At 40.7% G+C, this 22,291-nt stretch overlaps 1 protein-coding gene across 3 annotated transcripts in view; it reads right to left on the minus strand.

Moving 5' to 3' along the window:
• ITGB6 (integrin subunit beta 6) overlaps window positions 1–22,291 on the minus strand; it is a 125,909-nt gene that overhangs the window by 32,383 nt on the left and 71,235 nt on the right. For all 3 annotated transcript variants that reach the window (XM_082464978.1, XM_082464979.1, XM_082464977.1), the window contains 2 exons: window positions 21,283–21,378; window positions 3,107–3,196 (listed from right to left, as the gene is read on the minus strand). In XM_082464978.1, the coding sequence (XP_082321104.1) occupies window positions 3,107–3,196; window positions 21,283–21,378 (186 nt within the window). The remainder of the gene's footprint in view (window positions 1–3,106; window positions 3,197–21,282; window positions 21,379–22,291) is intronic.

Consider the following 22,291-nt stretch of genomic DNA (forward strand, 5'->3'; position numbering starts at 1 on the left):
CTGATTTGCCAACTAACATATCAACTGACTCCTAGATCTCTCCATTTGGATGTTTACTAGAGAAATATAGCACGGTTGCTGGGCAGCATTGAGGGCCAGCTTGAAGTCCGTGATCATGAATTTAAAGTGAGACCCGGTAGCATGATTGTATGTTTTTCCCATTCCCATTCAGCTGTGCAGAGTGGACAGTTGGATTTTACCAGGACCACTGTTGGCCAACCACCTCAAAGGAGTGATAAGGTGCAGGGGAGTTGAGAGTGTGTCTAAGGAGTGACCACAATGTCTGAATTGAAGCTGAGGGTGCAGGGGAGAGAGGACATCAAGGGGATGAGGAACTGTACACAGAGGACAGGGTCAATTAATTGGAGATCCTGATGGGTTGGAAGAAATATTAGGGGAACTAGCAAGAGTGAGGTGAAAAGATTGGAAATGGTGAGCAGAGAATGGATTGCATGTAATTGAGACTATCGTCAATGATAAGGTTTAAGGTATGACAAGAGCGTGAAGGTATGAGGAGGTAATTAAGAGGGAAGGGAACAAGATCATTTCAGAAGCAGAGTTCAAGAAACTGAGAGTCCAGGGAACGGGAAGGATCATATATATGTATACATATGGGCTGAAATCATCAAGAAATAAGACAGGAGTGGTGCTGGAGACAGTGGCACTGTGAACTAAACGAGAAATGAAGGATATGACCTGAAAGTTTGTAGATGACAACAATTAGGAGTAGTGAGTGACATAATCTAACCAAAATGAAGGAAATCTCAGCAATGATCTAATTGGAATATCATATTGCAAATTTCACCAGGAATATTTTAATGTGAATTTCCCAAAGAAAGGACATAAATGTTTGTATATTTCATCTTTTCACTCATTCATTTATTGAGCATATACTATGAACCAGGCAAAACAAAACAAAACAAAACAAGTCACTTCCCTTCTGGAACTTAAATGCCAACAGAGGACCTTACCCTTGAGAGTATGGATATTTCAGCAGCTTTTATTATGTGGTTAGGGAAGGAAGGAAAGTAGTGAATTATGACCAGGTGAATACACATCTGGTATTTAAGGCTTTTTAAATGTCAATACAGCGCTGTAAAATACTGAGCTGAAGTTTATAGTCACTAATCATAAACACAAATTGTTTGCCTCTGCCCCACTACAAGTCAGAAGCATTTTATGTCTTCTCTCAATATAGTCTCTTTCCTTCTCTCTCTTTTTTATAGGTTGGAAAGAAATCTAGTCTATGGATCCCCATATTTTAAGGTCCTTTTAGGATACATTTAAAAAATAACACAACAGAAAAATAATTTGAACCAGTGCCAAGATCTGTTGCATACCTCACAGTGACTCATAGAGTTTCAATCATAACTCCAGAGCAAGATGGTTTGATATAAGAATGACAGACACTTCATATTTTTGAGACAGTAGAATAAAGACACAAGATTCACTTCAAATGTCTGATGTCTTGATTTCAACTACTTTGTAAATTATGTGAGTGATTGGGGATGTAAAGTGAGACATAAACTCTGACAGAGCAAGCAGGGGCACAGACAGGGCTGGTCAGACAGGAGGGGAAATATTTTTGACAATTCACTGTTTTCTTCTTTGCTTAACTCCTTTGAAAATATTAGTGGCCAGCACTTTTGAGAGTCCTGAGTTAAAGAAAATTGAGTGTGTTCTAATTCAGTGAAGAATTGCCATGTGATTTGGCATTGATTCTACACATTAAAACTTTACTGCATGAGAGGGAGGAAGGTTTTTATAGTATTTTGTTGACAAGCTTTCCTGTCTGGAAGAATTTCAAGCGTGAACTAGCATGGTGATTAAATTTTTATGTGAGCTAAGAAAACTGAAGTTTCTGAGGGTATGAATTAAAAAAAAACCCTCATCCTATAACTTTAATGGACCATCTGTATTTTCTTCTTTGAGAAAATGTATTTGAGAAAAAATAGCTTGCTTTACCCTATTAAGGTGAGTTTCAAAATTGGTGGGGTGATGTCAAAAACACTGGGGGTTTTTCTCAAAATACGTAACTCTTCCTTCCCTTAAAATTCTCCCAAGACATCTGTGAGAGGAATCTGGACACACCTATCTTTAAAAAACTTTCAGATGATTCTGAAATGTCAAGGAACACTGGTTCAGTATATGCTAAGTATTGGCATAGAGTGCATATGGGTCATTTATTTGTCATTTTAAAGGATCAAAGTTAGAATTTTATTCATTTGCTATTATGTAACTCTGTTTAGAGCAAATATTAGAACTTTACTGCTTTATAAAAGTTTATTTTTTTCATTCCTGTCCTAATTTAGAGCTTCATCTTTGTGTGTGTGTGTGTGTGTGTGTGTGTGTTTCTTTGAAAGTAAAGGCAAAAAGGGGGGATGATAATGATATTTAGGAACCAAAATAAAAAAGAGTTGGCAACTGGTCATCCACTGTTGATTGAGTTATAAAATGGTGACATAGAGAGAAAACATAGCAACCCTGTAGGTATGTATCTTATTTTAAGGGAAGAATTCTGTCCTCAGGCACTAATTTACAAAGACAAGGCAAAAGAAAAAAAAATGTATTTATGTACATATATGACATAAAACCAGTGGAAAATTTCCTTGGTTCTCAAAAGCAGAGAATCTACAAAGTGGTTCCTGGTGTGCTTTGGTGTTTTTTCCCTTGAGTTATGATTTAGTCTCATTAAGCCTGTGGGGTTAGTTCTCATGGCTCTGTTACTCATTGGCAATTTAAACAATTTTTTTTCAGGCAGAGAAGAGGGAAGCTTAATTGTATGACTCATGAAGCCTTTTCAGTAGAATTAAAATTTTGCAGGTGACAGTGCCGTTGTTGGTTATTACTATAAAAACAACCTTTATGATCAGGTTTATGATTTTTCTACATTCTGCCCCACCTTCTGGGAAGAATATCTGCAAATAAGGTGAACAAAATTTATATTTTGGATATAATTTTTTATATCCATTAATGCAGAGAGATTTTCTTTGGATAAGCACTGTCTCTACCAACAAAGGAGAGCGCATTTAACAGCCTAAAACATGTCTTAGTTTTTAAATGCCAAAGAAATGCAAAAAGAAAACCCAACAGTAAAATATCATACTTCATAAGCCGAGATGATCAGCTGGAGAATGTTTCCAGAGTCCTTCTGAAGTACCCCTACTGTAGCTCCAGGAATGAGTTTTGCATAATTCTGTAAACAAAAAAAGAATAAGTCAGTCTTTGCTCACTGTACTTGAGAAACATTAAGTGTGGGTTCAACCTGCTGGTTGAGATCACCTCTATTTAACTGGCCAGGAGAAACAGGCTCCGGATAATAAACGAGTGCTTCTCCTGAAACTGTAGCCCCATCTGGTGCTGCTTCCTGTGCTCAAGTGGGAAATGAAAAGGCCAGAGCTGCTGCTGGGGAAATCTAGCACCTGTGGTGGCCTTAGTCTAGGGCTGTGATTTACATCACAATGGGAGTCAAGTCTCAGATCGAAATAACACTTATATAACATCTGCCATTCGTGGAGTATCCTTTGTCTAAAAAGTTCTGAGCATACTACCAGGAACTGTCTTCTCTTTTTTTGTAGCATTGCAGAAACTAAGGCTTGGGTCACGTGGGTCCCTCACTGCTCTCAGGTCACCCTGCAGGTCATTCAGTCCAGAGGTCTTAATTGTCAATCATTGTCAATCGCTTGGTGGAGCAAAGGAGTGAATTGTTTGGATGCTTGCTGTTAACTCCCCCTTTCCTAGCAGTAATGAGTACGCTTTTAGGGATGTCAGCATGGTACTGGGGTTGGTTGGGATCGCTCCCCACACATCATGACCCTGTGAATCAGCACCTACCTTTAAGCTATCTGCATTCTCCACCTACCTTGTTTCCCCTGAGATGTCGTTCCTACCAGAGGAGAACTCACAATATTAGCTCATCCCTTCAGGTACCAAACATGGCCAAGGACTGAAGCATTTCAAAGAAGGCAACTTTCTAGGCAGCTGAAAATTATCCCTTCCTTAAGTTTGATGTTTTAAAACTTTATTTTCAAACAGAAAGTTTTCGAACATGTACAGGACACATTCTTGTCTTCATAAAGACTTTCAAGCATACCTTGACATTTTTCTTGAAGAAATAGTCATACTTATCAATATTAACTATAACTCTATAATCGTCAAAGTCTTCTATCCATAGAATTTGCAGGTAGATCACATCCTTACCAAGTGGACCCCAACTGCTATGCTTTTGTTTCATTTATTTGTTTTTAAATAGTTTCTGTCTTCTCCTTGTTAAGCTGTCAGGTATCACTCGCCTACCAATTCACTCATTTATTCATTTACTGTTGCATTCACCAACATCTATTAAGTAGGCTTAACATGCTGCGCTACATCAAGAAGAAACAATCACTCATTTTGTCAGCTGTTCTCTTCTAAAGTTTCCGTGTATTGTGAAATCCGATGACTGAATTTATTACAATTGTAGGTTAAAAAAAAGAAAAATAAGCTTTGAGTGAAGAATTTAGGGCATCTCCTAAAGTTCAAGCATAATGATATCCTATCTTATTCCAAAGAAGATTTAAGTAGCTTAGAAAATGCACAAAACTAAATTAGAATTAATAATCATGATACTAAGTAAATAAATCAGGATGAGGGGAACCCAAGAGAGGAACAAATGAAGCCAGGGTGATGTGGGAACACCAACATGTTTTGGGAGGTCCCGGGCACTTGCAAGAGGTGGGCACCCGGCTCAAGTCCAAACCTTCTACTCCTCATTTATGGAAAAATGGGCTTTGGTTTTAATTTGTGGGTTTTGCAATGTTCTACTTATTTCACCATTCATAATTGTGTTTAAGTTTGAAGTTGATGGAAAGCTGAACTGTTAAAAATGTGTCAGTCGTCCGTCTGACGGACGGCCCCTTATTGAAGGGGCTGTGGATAATAATCCAGGTAACATCCCTCCCGTTACTTTGGGCCCCTCCATCTCTGCTTATTGGGGTGGGTCCCCAAGTCAGATAGAACTTGTCAATACGAGGAAGGCACCGGTTCATCGACTCACCTTTTCAAATAAACACATGTCAAAAGGGCCATGAAGCGTGAGACCTGTGGTTAACAGCAAACACCTAAATGGGAACTTGAATTTCACTCAAGTGGAGCTGGAATGTGTGTAAATTTGACTGGTTCCAGAAGAGAAGGCGGAGGGAAACTTTAGAGTTTGACAAAGAAAGGTTTAGAGGCTTTTGAAAAAGAATTTCAAGGCCCTTAGCTTTGCATGAAACTGCTATCCTTGAAAAACATCCTGGTATCCCCAAGGCCAAGACATAATGGGTATTTTCCAGATGCAGTAGTTCAAGGGGCCTCCAGATTTTGGGTTAATTCTTGGTTAACAAAGCCAAATCCATCTACTTCCTAAAGCATGATTATGATCCTGCATGTGGTATGACATTTGGCTTTTGGCTACTAGGACAAGTGGTTTAACGTTAATCACAGTTGCTGGTTGTCCCAGAGTGAGGGTATAAAGGAGTTGGCATCTAGGAGCAGTACCCAGGGATGACACTGATCATTGTGGAGAGGAAGACTATTAATTAATTTCTGGATGCTGATTCTCCCCAAAAGCATTGCAAATAACTAACTAAGAACATGGACAATTTGGCTTCTTGATCTAATACTGTAAAAAATTACACTTTAAATCTTGTAGTATTATGATTACTGTAAATATCATGTGTCAAATTCATTTCTGTCGCTAAAGCCCTAAACTGTTATTATAAATTGTCCTGATTAAACATGTTTAATGTTAGAAAAAGGATGATTTTGCATGCCTGGATGTGATAAATTATAGCAGTGTGACCGGAAAAGAGAACTCTTGAATATTAGAAATGATGAACTCTGAAAACGCGATGTGGCATGAGCTGATTAGAAATGCAAACTCTTATGCTTGGACTTGAATTTCTTGGGCTTGAGTTCCCTGTTATCTGTCCATGGATTATCTTAATTATGGATTTTCTCCCTTTCCTCCTCACCATGCCACCCAGGAGTTCCTGAGGTTGCTTTTCTCACTCGTGTTTGCAAGGTTGGCTTTTTCTGCTTACCTTTGTTTCCTTAACTTCCTTCATCAAGCCCTATTTTTTTGTTCACATTGCCCCAGCCTCAAAAAAGATTTTGTATTTGTCCAACAGTCTGCATTTGCTCCCTAGAAGTCTCCTGTTTGTCAAGGGTAGAGGATCAGAAATGGACAGGCTGTGATTTAGCGGGCAGGCATCGAAGGCTTCAGAGGATAGTGCCTGGGTTCACACCTGCACACTTCAGGCTCCTCTCGGAGAGCATCTCTAAGTTCAGGGCCTCTGGGCGTCTGGCTGCCAGAAATCAGGGGTGCACTCCTGCTCGGCTGAGGGCAGAGGAGCTGCAGCCCCACATACCTGCAGCCCCAGGTAGCCGTGGACCAGCTGTTGGTTGGTTTTCTCTTTAAAGAGACTCAGGTTGAGGACCTTGGCAGCCTCCTGGCTGCTCTTGGTGCTATCTTGCTGTTCTGCCCATGGAAGAGACAGCTCCCAACGGGGCCTTCGTTCCTGCTTTGACTGCACTTCCTGTTGGGTTAACTCTCATCTTCAGGTTCAGAGTCTGGCTCTGTTCTGGGCTACAGTTTATTATTAGCTGTATCCTTGCCGGGCATTGTGATTGGGTTTTTGCCTTGGATGGTGACTCTAACATGCCCTCATGTCCTCCTCTGGTGACATTTCTGCTGTAGCATCATGGGCTCGTCACCACCTCAGACCCACCGGCCACTATTTTACACAGACCACACCAATCATGCGCCTCGTCAGAGGGTGGGAAGTCAGAAGTCAACTGGCCCTATATCTGTTAGTAGCATTTTAATAAAGAATTTGTAAAACCAAATATTTAGAGCAACCTGCTGCTTCTCCTTAGGCTTTGTGCTTGCTTAACTCTTTCTGTGGAGCCTCAGTGATGTGGAGGGATTTTATGCTCAGCGCCGTTTATTTTCAATGTTATATGATTAACCAACGCCACTGTTCTTGTTCTTTAGCTATACTTACTAAATGTTTTTTTGCTAAAATATATTTATTAAAAGGTTGGCTTGTATAGATTAAGACCCTATGATCTTATGTAAGCCTCTCACAAATATTTTCTCTAATCTTTTACAGTATTTTTTTGGTCATCATCTTGTGATGACCCACTTTAGTTAGTGGTTCCTGTTTGTGCATTCTCTCTCTCTCTCTCTCAGCTTTAGTAGCAGTATAACACACATACACAGTGTACAAGGAATAAGTATACAGTTCAATGAATATTTAAAAAGTAAACAAGCAAGTGTAACCACCACCAAGATCAAGAAATAAAACACAATCAGCCCCTAGAATCCTCCCTTGTACTGCTTCCTAGTCGTTACTTCTCTTGTAAAAGCCTACCCACTATTTTAACTTCTATCACTGTAGAAGTCGGGGGAGATATCTCCGTTGCCTTAGGGATAACAAAAGTGTCTTAAGTAGGACACCAAAGCATGACCTATAACGGAAAAGACTGATAAATAAAATTAAGAATTTCTGCTCTGAAAAGGTGCCTTTAAGAGACCGAGAAGAAGCCACTGAATGGGAGAAAATATCTGTAACACATGCATCTGGATCAGCACAAGAATGTTCTAGCAACTCCTACACACCAGCAAGGAGAAGACATCTCTTGATAAAAAATGGATATGTCAGAGACGAAAGAGTATGTGAAAAGTGTTCAACATCATTAATCATAAGAGAAGTATACACTGAAACCACAGTGAGATGCCAGGGTGCACCCACTACAATGGCTACAATTGAAAAAAACTGATGATGCCCTCACACACTTCCCGCTGGAGTCTAAATTGGTGCAACCACTTTGGAAAACCAGTAGTTGCTACTGTAGCTGAACTTGACCTAGCAGTTCCACTCTTCGGTGTATCCGCACAACAGAAATGAACCCACAGTGTTTGGCTGTTCTGAGATGAGCAAATGTGCAGAGAGGCATTCATTCTTGTTGGCATCAAGAGGATGCTTCTCAGTAATCAAGATGTCACCTAAATCGGAGAAAGTGCCAGTAATTCTGAAACAGTCTCAGATCTTTCAGGTGTTTGGCCACAAGGAGTAATCAGTTCCTACCAGGATTCCTTCTACCTGGGGGTGGACCGAAGGGAGGTGTATACTGGGCAAACTTCTCGGCATTCACAGCACAGCCTGCCTCTTTCTTAATCTCACTCCTTCCACAGGAGCTGGTCCCAGGACCGAGTCCTCCTGAGCTGCAGTTACCAATTCAGGGAACCTCGTAACAGGGTGGAGATGTCCTCATGAGCTTCCTGACATCTACAAGCACCTCCTGCTTTTCGACACCCGCATCCTCAGAAACCCAAGGCTCCTGGAGCATCGGTTGTGTGGGGACTCTGGGGCAGCACCAAGGAGGTGGCAGGAATGCTGAGGAGGGGATCACATTGCTCTTTGTCTCCTCCATTCTACGTCCACTCACTGGCCTGGTATGATGAGCCCATCCTGCAAATGGGGCTAAAGGCACCAGAGCTCGCCTGATCCGCTGAACTACCATGATCAGGGAGAGAATAACTGGCACTGACATTCCTACCTGACAGTGTCGTCTCTTTCATTCTCCACAGAAGCTCTATTTACTGTACTTAGGTACCATTATTATCCATAATAATATCCATTATTATACCAAGATACTGAGGCCAAGAGAGTTTAGGTAACTTGCCTGAAGTCAACCAGCCTGGAAGTAGTAGAGCTAGACTCACCTGCCATGTGCTGTCCTGGAGTTAGATCTCTTAACCAGGCCACTGACATTAGGTGCCTGGAAATCGCTCTGCTGGTCTGGTGATATCATTGGTGAGCCAGAGAGAGGTTAATGAGTAAACCTAAGTTAACTGAATGTATTCACTTCCTGGGGCTGCTGTAACTAAGTACCACAAACTGGGTGGCATACAATAACAGAAATTAATTGTTTCACAGTTCTAGAGGCCAGAAGTCTGAGCGCAAGGTGCCTCACGCTCCCTCTGAAACCTGTAAGGGAGAGTCTCTCCTTGCCTCTTCCTCGCTTCTGGTGGTTGCTGGTAATCCATGGCTGTCCTTGGCTTGTAGATCGTCTTCCAGTCTCTGCCTCCATGGTCACATGGTGCCCCCTTCTGTGTCTCTGTCTCTGTGTCTCTTCTAAGAACACCAGTCATAATGGATTAAGGGTCTACCCTGCTCAAGTATAACCTCATCTTAACCAATTACATCTGCAAGGCCCTATTGCCAAACAAGGTCATGTTCTGAGGTTCTAGGTGTTAGGACTTTAACATATCTTTGGGGCGGGGCAGGGTGGGGCACAGGCACAATTCAACCCATAAGATTCTGCTAGGGCTCTTTTGATTTCTTTAACCTTTAAAGATATATATTTTTTGATTTATTTATTCTACTTATTTTTGGCTGCATTGGGTCTTCGTTGCTGCACGCGGGCTTTTCTCTAGTTGCGGCGAGCGGGGGCTACTCTTCGTTGCTGTGCGCAGACTTCTCATTGTGGTGGCTTCTCTTGTTATGGAGCACAGGCTCTAGGTGCACGGGCTTCAGTAGCTATGGAGCGCAGGCTCAGCAGTTGTGGCTCACGGCCTCTAGAGCGCAGGCTCAGTAGTTGCGGCTCACAGGCTCTAGAGTGCAGGCTCAGCAGTTGTGGTGCACGGGCTTAATTGCTCTGCGGCATGTGGGATCTTCCCAGACCAGGGCTCGAACCTGTGTCCCCTGCATTGGCAGGCAGATTCTTAACCACTGTGCCACCAGGGAAGTCCCTAACCTTTAAAGATTTTAAGCCTTCGTTTTACCTGGAAAAGTGAGTACCTTGCCTGGTCACAGGGCTAATAAGTGGTAGAAACAGGTCTTGACTTTAAAGCCAGCGCTCACTTGGCTCTGCCTGCTCCCTGTGCAAATGACAACAGCCATGGGGTGGGGGAAGTTAAGGTAATAATGCCTGGTATTTATATATATAGGGGTTTAGAGATTATAGAACACTTTCCTACTCAAAGCGAAAAGGAAGGAAGAAAAAAGGTTGTGTCCGTAATCACTTTCAAATTGAAAGGCTACATCTTGAAAGAAATATAAGAAGTCGTGAAACCATAGAGGCAAAAACATTTTTTTTTTCCTGGGGGACTGTACTGCACTTTTTATCTGGTCAAAGGAAAACAGCTCTTTGCAGGTGAAAGCCCGCTTTTGTCAGGAAGTGTGCTTCCTCCAGAGCTGGGGGCTGGCTGGGTTGGCTGAAATAAGTCCTTCTGAAGGTAATCAGAAGGCTTTCTTCCCGTGAGCTCTTTCTCTTGCGAGGTTTTATTCTCCTGTTCATTATCGGTAAACGCAGGGCTCCAGGTCCCCGGTATTATGCAAAAGTTTACCCCCAGGCTCGACTGTGTTACTAGGACTCCCAAGATTCCAAAAAGAATATGTAATTGTTTCTGGCACTAGGTAGCGCGAATGTCTGTCTCTGGGTTGCCTAATATCGGCTTTGCCTTCAGGCTTTTAATTGTCAGCATTCCACAGTCAGACGGGCAGCGATGGGGGTGTGCTAATTAGATCAGGTGCTTGATCTTGAAGTCTGTACCAGCGATGACTAGGTAGTCGGCTTCGGAACTTTTGAGCACTCCCTGCCTTTCTCCCAGTCTGCCCTGGAATGTAATTATCTTGTCAGACGAGAAGCTGCAGCGCACAGCTGAACGAGTGCACGGCAGCAGTCACAGTGCGATAAGGGAAGACAAATGGCCCACCGCGCGTGACTGTTCTGAGACAAACAAATGCACGGAGAGGCACTGGAGAATGGAGGCTGAGAGAACAAAGGGCCTACACTGAGTATTTGTTCCTGAAGACACTTCAGATCTTCTCTTAATAAGATTACCCTGCCTTTTCAGAGGGATTGCAGCCCTTTGCTGGTGAATGCAAGTCCCAAGGCTTTGGAAAGCTTCTTTCAAAATGGGAAGAGACCTTGGGCTCAGTAGCTAGCAACCTATGTGCTCTGCAGACCAAAAGGCAGGTAATAAAACTTTGAAGGATGACTGGTAGTAGCACAGTGAAGGGGACCAGAAAATAGAAAGCAGGTGTCTAGGTGAGGACTGCTAAAGAGCTAACGGCCCTCGCTACTCCCAGGGTGGGGGGTGGGCTAGCAGCATCGGTGTCAGCTGGAAGCTTGTGAGAGACGAAAAATCTCATTTTTAATTTTTTGAGGTAACTCCATACTCTTTTCCATAGTGGCTGCACCAATTTACATTCTCACCAACAGTGCACGAGAGTTCCCTTTTCTCCACCACCTTGCAACACTTGTCATTTCTTGTCTTTCTGACGATAGCTATTTCTACCAGGTGTGAGGTAATATCTTACTGTCGTTTAGGTTTGCATTTTCCTGATGATGAGTGATGTGGAGCATCTTTTCATGTGCCTGTTGGCCATCTGTATGTCTTCTTCGGAAAAATGTCTATTCAGGTTCCCTGTCCATTTTAAAATCAGATTTTTAAAAAAATTATTGAATTGTATGAGTTTTTTTATATATTTCGGTTATTAACCCTTTATCGGGTTGCAAATATTTTCTCCTGTTCTTTGGTTGCCTTTTCATTTTGTTGATGGTTTCCCTTGCTGTGCAGAGGTTTTTTAGTTTGATGTAGTCCCACTTATTCATTTTAACTTTTGTTGCCTTTGCCTTTGGAGTCAGATCCAAACAATTACTGCCAAGACTGATGTCAAGAGGAGCTTACCGCCTATGTTTTCTTCTAGGAGTTTTACAGTCTTAGGTTTTACATTTAAGTCTTTAATCCATTTTGAGTTAACTTTTGTGTATTGTGGAAGATAGTGGTCTAGTTTCATTCTTTCACACGTGGGTGTCCAGTTTTCCCAGCACCGTTTATTGAAGAGATGGTCCTTTTCCCATTGTATATTCTTGCCTCCTTCATTAGAGATTGATTGACCACACATGAGTGGGTTTATTTCTATCATATGACCCAGCAATTCCGCTTCTGGGTATTTATCCAAAGAAAATGAAAACACTAATTTGAAAAGATACATGCACTCCATGTTCATTGCAGCATTATTACAATAGCCAAGATATGGAAGCAACCTAAGGGCCCATCAATGGATGAATGGATAAAGAAGATATTGTATACATATCCGACGGAATATTACTCAGTGATGAAAAAGAAAGGAATCTTGCCATTTGCTACATGAATGGACCTTGAGGGCATTATGCTAAGTTAAATAAGTCAGACAGAGAAAGACAAATACCATATGATTTCACTTACACATGGAATCTAAAAACAAACAAACTAATCAAATCAAAACAAAATAAACAGACAAAAAAGGCAAGTTCATAGATTCAGGGAACAGATTGGTGTTTGCTGGGGGTGGGGAGGTGAGGGTAGGGGAGGAAATTTGAGTGAAATGAGTGAAGGAGTCAAAAGGTATAAACTTTCAGTTATAAAATAAATAAGTCATGGGATGTAATGTACAGCATGGTAACTATAGTTAATAATATTGTATTGCATATTTGAAAGTTGCTAAGAGAGTAAATCTTAAAAGTTCCCATCACAAGAAAAAGATTTTCTAACAGTGTGATGACAGGCAGTAACTAGACTTATTGGGGTGATAACTTTGGGCTGTGTATACAAATATTGAATTGTTGTGTTGTACAGCCAAAACTAACATAATGTTATATATCAGTTATACCTCAATAAAAAAAAAAAAAGAAAAGAAAAAAACGCAACATCTCAGGCCTCAGCCCAGACCTCCTAAATCAGAGTCTATATTTTAACAGACTCCCTAGGTGATTGGAAACACAAAGGGAGATTTTTTTAAATACTGATGCCTGGGCCTCAGCCCCCGAGATACTGATTTAATTGGATCAGGGTGTGACCTGGGCCTTAGGTTTTTTAGAAAGCTTCTTAGGTGATTCTAACGAGCGCCAAAGTTTAAGAATGTCTGGTACAGAATGACCTGTCCACACCATTCTTGTTGTCAGGAGGATGCTTCCTGGAATAGCTCTGGCAATTTGGAAAATAAAGGTGTTATGTTTTTAAAACTGTACACCTGTAATCCATATGGGGTCCTCAGTTTGTCATACACCTGTGACATCTATTTTCTACTCAACAACAAAAGTGGTGTTTTCGAATGCCTTCTACCCATGGAATAGCACTATGCTTGCCTCCCTTGGCCTTCAAGACTGGGGGGGGTCTTGTTTTAGCCGACCTTTCCCACTCCATCCCCTTCTACCCCAGTTCACATCAGGCTGACAAACCTCTTTTCAGTTTGTCAAACACACTGAGCACTGAGTACTTTGCTACCTCAGGGCCTTTGCACATTCCTTCTCCTCTTGACTGCTGTTAACCTTCAGGTTGCTGCTTTTTTCATCACTTCTTAAAAAGGGTCTTCCCTGAAGATCCTATGGAAGTAAGGTCTCACACTCTCCTCTTCCATTATTCCCCATTGTTGTACACTCTTTTCCATTTTCTTAGTAATTCTTTCAAAGCTTTTAGTATGTGGCCCAAATATTGCATGAACATACTAAAACATAAAAAAAATTGTCTGTTGTTTAGAAATTCAAATTTAATTGGACATCCTGTATTTTTACGTGCTAAATCTGGCAACCCTATAGAAGAAGTATGCCAACCCTTGAATTAGTGAATAAAATGTGCCCCAATTGTTCAAGCTCAACAAAATTTTGTTTCAAAAATTTTCTGTTTACTTTTTGAAGATTCAAGACTGTAAGGGCAACAAGATACTGAACTATGCTGTAACTAACAGTGGCCCCGTTGTAGCATAGTTTGAGCTCTTTCAGAAAATGAGCCATAAAGTTAAAACATATAATACTCTCAAATTTCTCTTATGTTTGGGAGCTGTCAGTCTAACTTGTCCCTTGTGCCTTGATGTCCTCTGTAATTGTGTGAAAGGCTGTGCCATGTGGAGAATGCATGGGTACAGTTAAACTCTGCATGCTGGTCCAAGAAGGGGTGAGCTTCCTTTAATCATAGCTGTAATTTGGTCCAGCCTCACAGATACAGAGTGGCCACCTGCAGCCATAGGAAAGGCTTCAGGGGATAGATGGGTAACTGAGTCCCCTCACACTGTGGACCCTCCTAGGAAGGGAAGTGTAGGTACACAGCTTTGAGCACTTTGCAGCACGGAGAAGAGCCTTTGACGGAACTAAATTTGTTCACAGATGTCAAAGTCCTCACCAGTAGGGCACTTTCAGGGATAAGAAAACGGGTACTAGAAATAATTTGTTGGTCCTATTAAAGATGTTGCATGAATGTATAAAAAAGTAACCAAGTATCATTGGAATATGTAAAAAAGTGACCTGGTAGATAAAAGTGTAGTAACTGTGGATGTTCTAGGGCTGCTAGGGGTGGGCAGCAAGTTTGCTTTTATTTTAAAACACACACCCTCCAAGTCTGGCAACCACAGATTCAGAATTTGGTAGCAAGACCCTGATTTCATCTAATGCTATTCTTATTAATAAAAGTGGTTGTTCGACATATAACTAAGTGCAACTTAATTTTTATGCCTTTTTAGGACTGTAAATATATAAACACAATCCAAAAATCTGAACGTACTTAATATGTACAATCTGATACCAATTATGTTAAAACATGTAAATGCGTGTAAAAACAGAAGAGAAGACATTCTAAAATGTCAAGAACGGTTATCTGTGTCTGAGTAGTGGGTTTATGGGTGATCTTTATTTTCTTCATTGTGCTTTTCTGTATCCCCCTCTTTTTTTTTTTTAATAATGTATTCATTTTATCATCAGAAAAAGAGTAATTTAATGTGTGGTTTTTCTTTTTTCTGTTTTGTCTTTTGGGTTTTTTTTTTCCACACTCCCATGTTTTTGGTAGGAGAGTAACTGAGCAAGAGATACAACCACTTTGGAAAGCAACTTGGATACACCCAGGGGGCTTGAGGATGCCACTCCCCTGTGACCCAGGGGCTTCACTTCCAGACATGGGTCCTCAACAGAGAACATGCCTGCAAGGATGTTCATGGCTGCAACAACTGTAATGCTGCAGGATTGGCAATGATCTGAAGCCCTCAGGTACAAATGATCATGCCGCAGTAAATACACGTAATGCAATATGTACAGCAGTGGAACAGAGTAAACAAGAGCTCTAAGTGTTTCCACGGATAAGCCTCAAAAACGTAACTCTGAGCACCACAATGTGCATATACTTAATGCCACAGAACTATATACTTAACCTATAAAATGGTAAATTTTATGTTGTGTATATTTTACCATAATTAAAAAAGAAAAACCCAAAACGTAACATTGAGTCAAAAAGCAAACTGTAGAAATAATACATACAGCATGAAATTAAACTTGTGAGCCCAAACTATGTAATTAGTTATGGGTAGACATATGTTTTAATGCTTCACATAATAGACATGGGAATGATAAACACTAAGTTCAGGATACTGGTTACTTCTATGGAAGGAAAGAGGGAGGTGGGCAGTTACACAGCAGGCAACTGGATCTGAAATGTTTTATTTCTGTAAAATATCGGAAGCAAATATAGTGGCAAAATGTTAAGATTGGAGAAAGCTGGGCAGGAGGTATGTGGTTGCTCATTGTGTTACTCTAGTTTTCCATGTGCTTGAAAGGTATCATCATAAGAGGCCTACAGCCTGGGTCAGACCATATGTCCCCTATTCCCCCTTTGGACGAAACCTCGATAGCGGTCACCTTAGAGACTAGCTATTTTTGGTGGGTTGGCCAATGGCATAAGCTCCCTAACTGTGGGACCCCTTCTTACCTCTCAGGGCTTAAATATCACACAAGGCAGAATCCAGATGTGTCTCTTTTCAAGTCCACACAGGTTCAAATTGCTCTATTTGTCTAAGTTGACAGCAACAGTAAGTAAAATCCGGTGTTTACTGGCCTTGAAGGACTGTGCCGTTTGCAGGGAAGGCCCTGCTGCTCCCATGGGCTCTGTGCTGTTACTGTTCAGTGACTTTCAAAAGTCGGTTACTTTGTGAAAAGGCTGCTTCTCTGCTGGCCTAGTGGTTAGGAATGGGCCTGCTCTTTCACTGCAGAAACTCAAGTTCAATTGTGACTCAACTCAGTGTTTGGGGCTGTTGACTCAAACTGTCTGGGCTCAAATCCTGGCTCTCACATGCAACTTGTTTTTGGAATTTTGGGGGCGCTAAAAAGGAGATTAAATGATAAAGTGAGTTAAAATAGTTAACCCCAGCTGCCACCTCATAAGCCCTCAGCAAACCTTCCCTATTATTCTCATGGTCATAGTTGCTGATTCTCTCTGGCCCTCAGTTTCCACCTCTATAAAGTGAAGGGCCAGCACTATGATACCCTCAGCATCGAAGGTAGTTTTAAGATTGCCAATTAATTTGCTGCCCCTTCTAATAAAAATGGTGAATAGAAAAGAGTAAAAACGTTGACAGATGTGAAAACTCTGGCCCCTCAGTAAAACTCTGCCTTGGGGTCTCTAGAACACAACCTCTAAAATGTGTTCTTTAGGTAAATCATTGGCCTACAAGTCTGCTAATGCTCTTGAGGCAGACACTGTGTCTTCTTCTCTCTAGTCACCAACCCTGGCCTGGCTCATGGATGTTTGATAAATGAATGAATGAATGAAGACTATGGTCAATAGCACCCTGGTTCTAATGATGTTAGACATTCTGGGTATTGTGTAAATCTTGAAATATTTAGGCCTAGTATTGATGAAATCCCATTTTATATTTCTACATGGGTTGGCCTAAGAAGGCATCTCATTAAGACCCTGACTATAAATCTGTATCTTTTTTTCTGTGTGCTTATTTTCTGGATTATGAGTCCTTGTGTTTTTTAGAAGAAAAGTACTCTGTGTAACCTAGGGGGTAACTACTGATGATTTTTCATGTTTATGGTTTATTAATTAATCTGGAAAATACTTCCAACCACTTTGCCCTGATAATCTGAGGACACGAGGTTTTTTTCCAAAATCTCCCTCTCTGAGAGGTGTTTTTATTAATGAGGAAAGTGCAGGCAGCTGACTCTCCTTGGTCTTTATTCCCAGATACCAGCGAATAAAGAGAAATCAAAATCCTTTTCCATTACACTTGAATTGAGAGCAATTTATTAACTCCACGGACATTTCCCATAATCCAGAAGTTCTCTTTTTAATTCCTACATGATTTTATTTTCATTAAAAGCATAAATTTGGAATCCCCATAATTACAGGATGGGGTTCATAGATAAAGAACAATTTTTTAGACCGTGCCCTAAAATTAGCTATATTATAGCTAGCTATACTTTATCCGTGTGTAAATCATTGGAATTTATGGTGATTTGCGCCCCCTCCAGGTCCAGAATCATTGACTACCAAAGCTGGAGGTCGTCCACTCCAGTCCTTTTATTCAGTAAAAACCGATCCCAGAGATAAAGGGATTTTCATTGGGAAAAAATTGTTTTGGTCTTTTCCAACTGTAAACATTATAAAGCAAAACAATAATAGAACAGGCTAACAAATAGCAAAAGGGTCCAATTTTTGTTTTATCTCCCTCCCTAATTTCTCTGCCTCCTTTCAGTTCCCTTGCTACGGTGAAAAGCTCAAAAGATGAGGAAAGAGAGGAAAGAAAGGGTGAAATAAAAACTGGGTTTTTGATTCCTGAAAAATTGAAACTTGTATATGGTAGACAATGTCAGAAGCCACACTTCTGAAACATCAGGCTCATAGCATATTGCAGCAGCCTTTGTGTTTGTTTTTAGATTAATGACCATCAAGTGGTTAATCACTCGGGTTTTCCTTTCACAGACTAGTAAGAAGGCTCTGGAGCTTATCCAACAGAGTGATCCCAAGGCTGATGGCAGAGTGTTCCTTTCCTCTCCCGTGCCAACTGGATCCAAGTGGAGAAGAAACAGCCAAGGCTGCAGGTGACCATAATGGTAGGTCAGGCTCCCCCACCTGCTCTTGGACATGGGCTCCCTTGACCTTGATAGGCATTTGTCACACAAAACTCCAAAGCCCCATTTAGAAACTTTGAACCCATTTAAGAAAAAAATGAAGTGCTTGCATTGCAGTTTTTTTTTTTAATTCATTCAACAAATATTTACTGAGAATCTACTTTGTATTGAGAATTGGCCTAAACAGAAAGATGAGCGAGACCCACCATGCTCTTTACAGAGTTAATAATAGAAGGTTTTTTACCTCCAGAGGGGAGGGCCTTTTGGTTGGTAGAACAACCTGCTTGGGCCCCTGTCCCATGCTTTAGACACATCATTCTGTCCTAATAACCACAGGGACATCAATTAGTGGCCACAGATGTTAGTGAAGTGTCTTTTACCAATACATCTTGTTTACTTTCTAAGTGGTGTTTCAACATTACATCATAAACACCAGGTCACACAATTATTATATATATACATATAATAAAAATTAACATCATAAAACTCATCTTTTCCAGCCAGAGGTAGACATTTTGAAAGATAATGAGATATTTTAAGGTCTTGCAAATAATCCCAGGTGATTAATAATAGGATTTGACAATGTAGTAAAAAATGCTAATTTAATTGCTTTTCTCTCAGTCTCTCATTAGGAAGGAAAGACTAGTCACATTAGACAGTTGGGGCTTAGTAGCCTGATACTAAACTGATGTAAATTAACAGTAAATATTTGAAAACAACAGAGGAGATAAAAAAATTTTTTTAAAGCTTGTGTAATTGAATCCTGATTCAAAATGGTATCTAGCAGTTGAATGTAATATACTACCTACTGCTCAGTCTATTATCTATCATTATCTTTTGAACCCTGTAATTGGACAAACAGGAAACTATCCATAATAATAAGTTTGTTCAAAAGCATCTGTTTGCTGGAGTCTGGGGCACACACTGCAGTCATATTGAACAGGAGGCAAAACTGCTCACTGTAGCCTTTCCATTGTTTGTTCGTCTCTGTTACCACAAAGTACGGCAACATACACACCTGGGCAGTCCAAGGCATCTTACCAAAATTATTTTAAAAAATAGTCATTTTTTTCTTGCATTCCATGAACGGGCAACATAACTCTTTATTTGCTGCAAGATGGGCACCATTGAACCTGACCTAGCGCCTGCCCCGGGTGTGTGCACATAACTGTGCTTAACACAGAACTGGGGCAAACAGTTTGCCTCCTGGAATTTCCATTAGATCCAACCACTTAGTTGCTTTATTTATCCTATCACTGGTTTTATTTTTCCGTGATTGTCTGGTTGTTATGCTGCCTCTATCACAGCTATCCAAACATCAGGTCACATAGGGCTCCTGCACACATAGGGCTCCTTCTAAGAGATTTAAATGGAAAGGCAACCCAAGCCATTATTGGCCTATTTTCAGTTTCCACTATCAATAAAACAAGAAACCAGCATTTTCATGCTGTGCAAAAGCTTCAGGGAAGTGCAATGCTGCTGTCATTATCCTTAGACCAGGCTGCCGCCTACCCCCACTAATGCAGAGGAAATGATGAGTCCATCAGAATAAAAATAAAATAATGAAAGGATCAGAGTCGCAGAGTGGGCGGCTGACCTGGTCGACTGCGTGACTCCCTGCAAACGTCCCTTTGAATTTAGTGGAGCCTAGATGGCAAAAACCGCAGATCACAACGGAACATAAATTCACCTCATAATGAGATTAGTAGGCAGGCAAAATAAATGTCCTGCTGTTACGTTAGAGGCAGGCTCTAATCTGGTGTTTTCCTTGGAAATGATCATTTCCTTTGCAACAGGGAACCGTGGATGCAACCTGTTTAAATCCGACAGATTCTGTTTTGCCACAGAGCTATTTTTCACCTTGCTCTGTCTTTTTAATAGCAATTTTGAGGAGGCATTTAAATGAGTTGTGTCTTAAAGTCTATTACTAAAGTGAGTTATGGGTGTCTCTGTTCATGATCATCAATCGTGTTTCCCAGATCCCCCTTTTAAGAAAACTTTGTGCAACTCCTCCTCCCCTTTCTAAACAGGAGCCTTGCTTTGGAGGATGTGTGGTGACCCCCAGGGTCCTCTCACTCTAGCTTTACGAATCAAAGGCAGAATAGACTCACTATTGTATTTGGGGTACTTTTAAAAAATCTTTACCGCAACTCTACTACTTAAAACCACTGGAAACAAGTATCACATACTAAAAAGCCTTAAGAAAATGCCTAGATCAGGTGAACCCAAATGGTCTCTGAGTAGAACAAAGCCCTCGAGTATGTAGCTTGATTGCAAGGGACTTCCTTGGTTTTCAGCAGAAGCCAATCTCACCTGGAGTACAATACCCTCCTCTCATTAAAAATGCAAGATAGGATCTCCTCCTGGATCCTTTCTACAGAACTTGATGCAAGTTCATGGATTGTACTGTCCAGAGCAGTGAGTGGCATTTAATCAAAGCCTTCTGTGAAATAATCTCAGTGTTTCCTGAGCCCTGTAAATTCACCAAGCGAGTTAAGAGGTGCTTTCAAAAGGAATGGGAGATCAGACTTTGAATTTAGGAGTATTTGAAGCTTCTGCATAGAAGGTACAGACAATTGAACGGACACATATTTTCTCAACATTTTCTAGGACTCAGGCTAGAGATTCCTCCTCTGTGAAACCGCCCATTAGGAATAATAGATCATTTGCTAGTACTCAAATGCGTGGCATTTTGACATATTGTTTTTCTGAGGCTGGAAAGAAGCCACAGAAAACTTTTGCACTTGTAATATGTGTTTTACAGTGTATGCAGTGATTTATGACCATTTTTTTCATCTAACGAAGCAATTTCCTTTCTGCCATTGGTGCTTCCATTCAAAAACTTGAACTGCAAATCCAACTACTTTAAGGGAGAAATTATTTTTTGGCCCAGGGTTTAACAAGTTTTTTTCTTTCAACTTTTCACTTCTCAATAGTTGGAGTTGTATCTCTACTTGTGTATTTTCTATGTATCGAATTTGCAAATGTCAGAGATTTAAGTCAAGTCTCCTCCCATTCTCATAATTTTCTCTGCCCACTGTTAACTCTCCTCATCAGATGAAAGAGCTCAAGGGAAGATAGATTGATTTTCCATTAGATAGGTGGTCCTATGTTTATTGGTACTCTCTTCCAACTTTTCATCTCCATAACTCTTTCTTCCTTATCCCACCATATCTGTCCTCCACTCTCTGCTGCACCTCTGTGTTTATAATTTAAATTGCAAACAGTAACTGAATCCACTTTGCCAGCGTCCAGTATATCTGGTACGTGTTCATGATTACCTACTGGCCTCCCATGTATTAAATTCAGAGTTAAAGTTTCATGTCCAATAATCTCCCTGAAGGAATTTCCCAAATCATGTTTGCTTACCTCATACAAATGAACTTGTTCTTGGGTGACAGCAAAGATCAATAACACGTTATTTTGCACCAGTTTATCAATGAGTTGTCCAATTGTTGGATATTCCTAAAATTTAACACAAAGATTTTAAGTATCTTCTTAACAAAAGTATGTAAAATAAAGGAATATTTCTTTCAAAGATATCTTACTGAGTTTGGCATTTTCACTTCTCACAGGCATTATTGTGTCTATCACTCCAAGTAAACAAATACACAATTAGCATTATTTTCTTAATTGGTTTAGTAATTGTTTCCTAGATATTGTAAGTCGGTTTAATTCCTTAGAGTCAGTGCCTGTCAATGTGGTGTATTATGCTCTGTCACTTCTAAGGAGATCACTAAATTTATTTAAAGACAGTGCGTCATCTTTTCAAGGGTAGAGATACGTGTCTTTTTCTAAGTGCCACTTGCCAGCAGGCAAGTATTGGAGGGAATGTTAGAATTGAGAGAGGGGCTATGAGTATGATGAATGTGACTGAGGTGACTCTTGCAGTTCTGAAACTCCGACTGGAATTGGATGGGGCGGGATGAGTGTTGAGGAAGGACCAACCTGCTGAGGAAGCACACACTGCCACTCCTAAATCCCTCTGACTTGAGATATTCCTGTACCAGTTCTCCAGTTTGGTCTTACTGCCTTTTTTGATGTCACGAATTGGTTTTATGGGATGCTGCAATATTTTTACAGGGCAATTGAAAAGCCATTGTATTCAATTTACTTCTGTTCCATTGAGGCACTCATTCCTGAGTGATACAAGTACTTTAAAATATAAAGTCATTAATTATCATATTTGCAGATGACCTTTACTTTCCAAGCCTGGAAAACCTGGAGCCCATTTGCCTGGCGTATGACTCCAAATGTGAATAATGTGCAAAAAAAAACCCTCAAATGAGGGAGTGGCCTGCAAACAAGGGAACTAAGAATGCCATGTTGGTTATGACCGCAGTCAGCCAAAGTGCAGGAACACTGACGAATAAGCCTT

The sequence above is a fragment of the Balaenoptera physalus genome, assembly GCF_965194825.1.
Source record: "Balaenoptera physalus genome assembly, chromosome: 6".
Classification (NCBI taxonomy): Eukaryota; Metazoa; Chordata; class Mammalia; order Artiodactyla; family Balaenopteridae; genus Balaenoptera; species Balaenoptera physalus.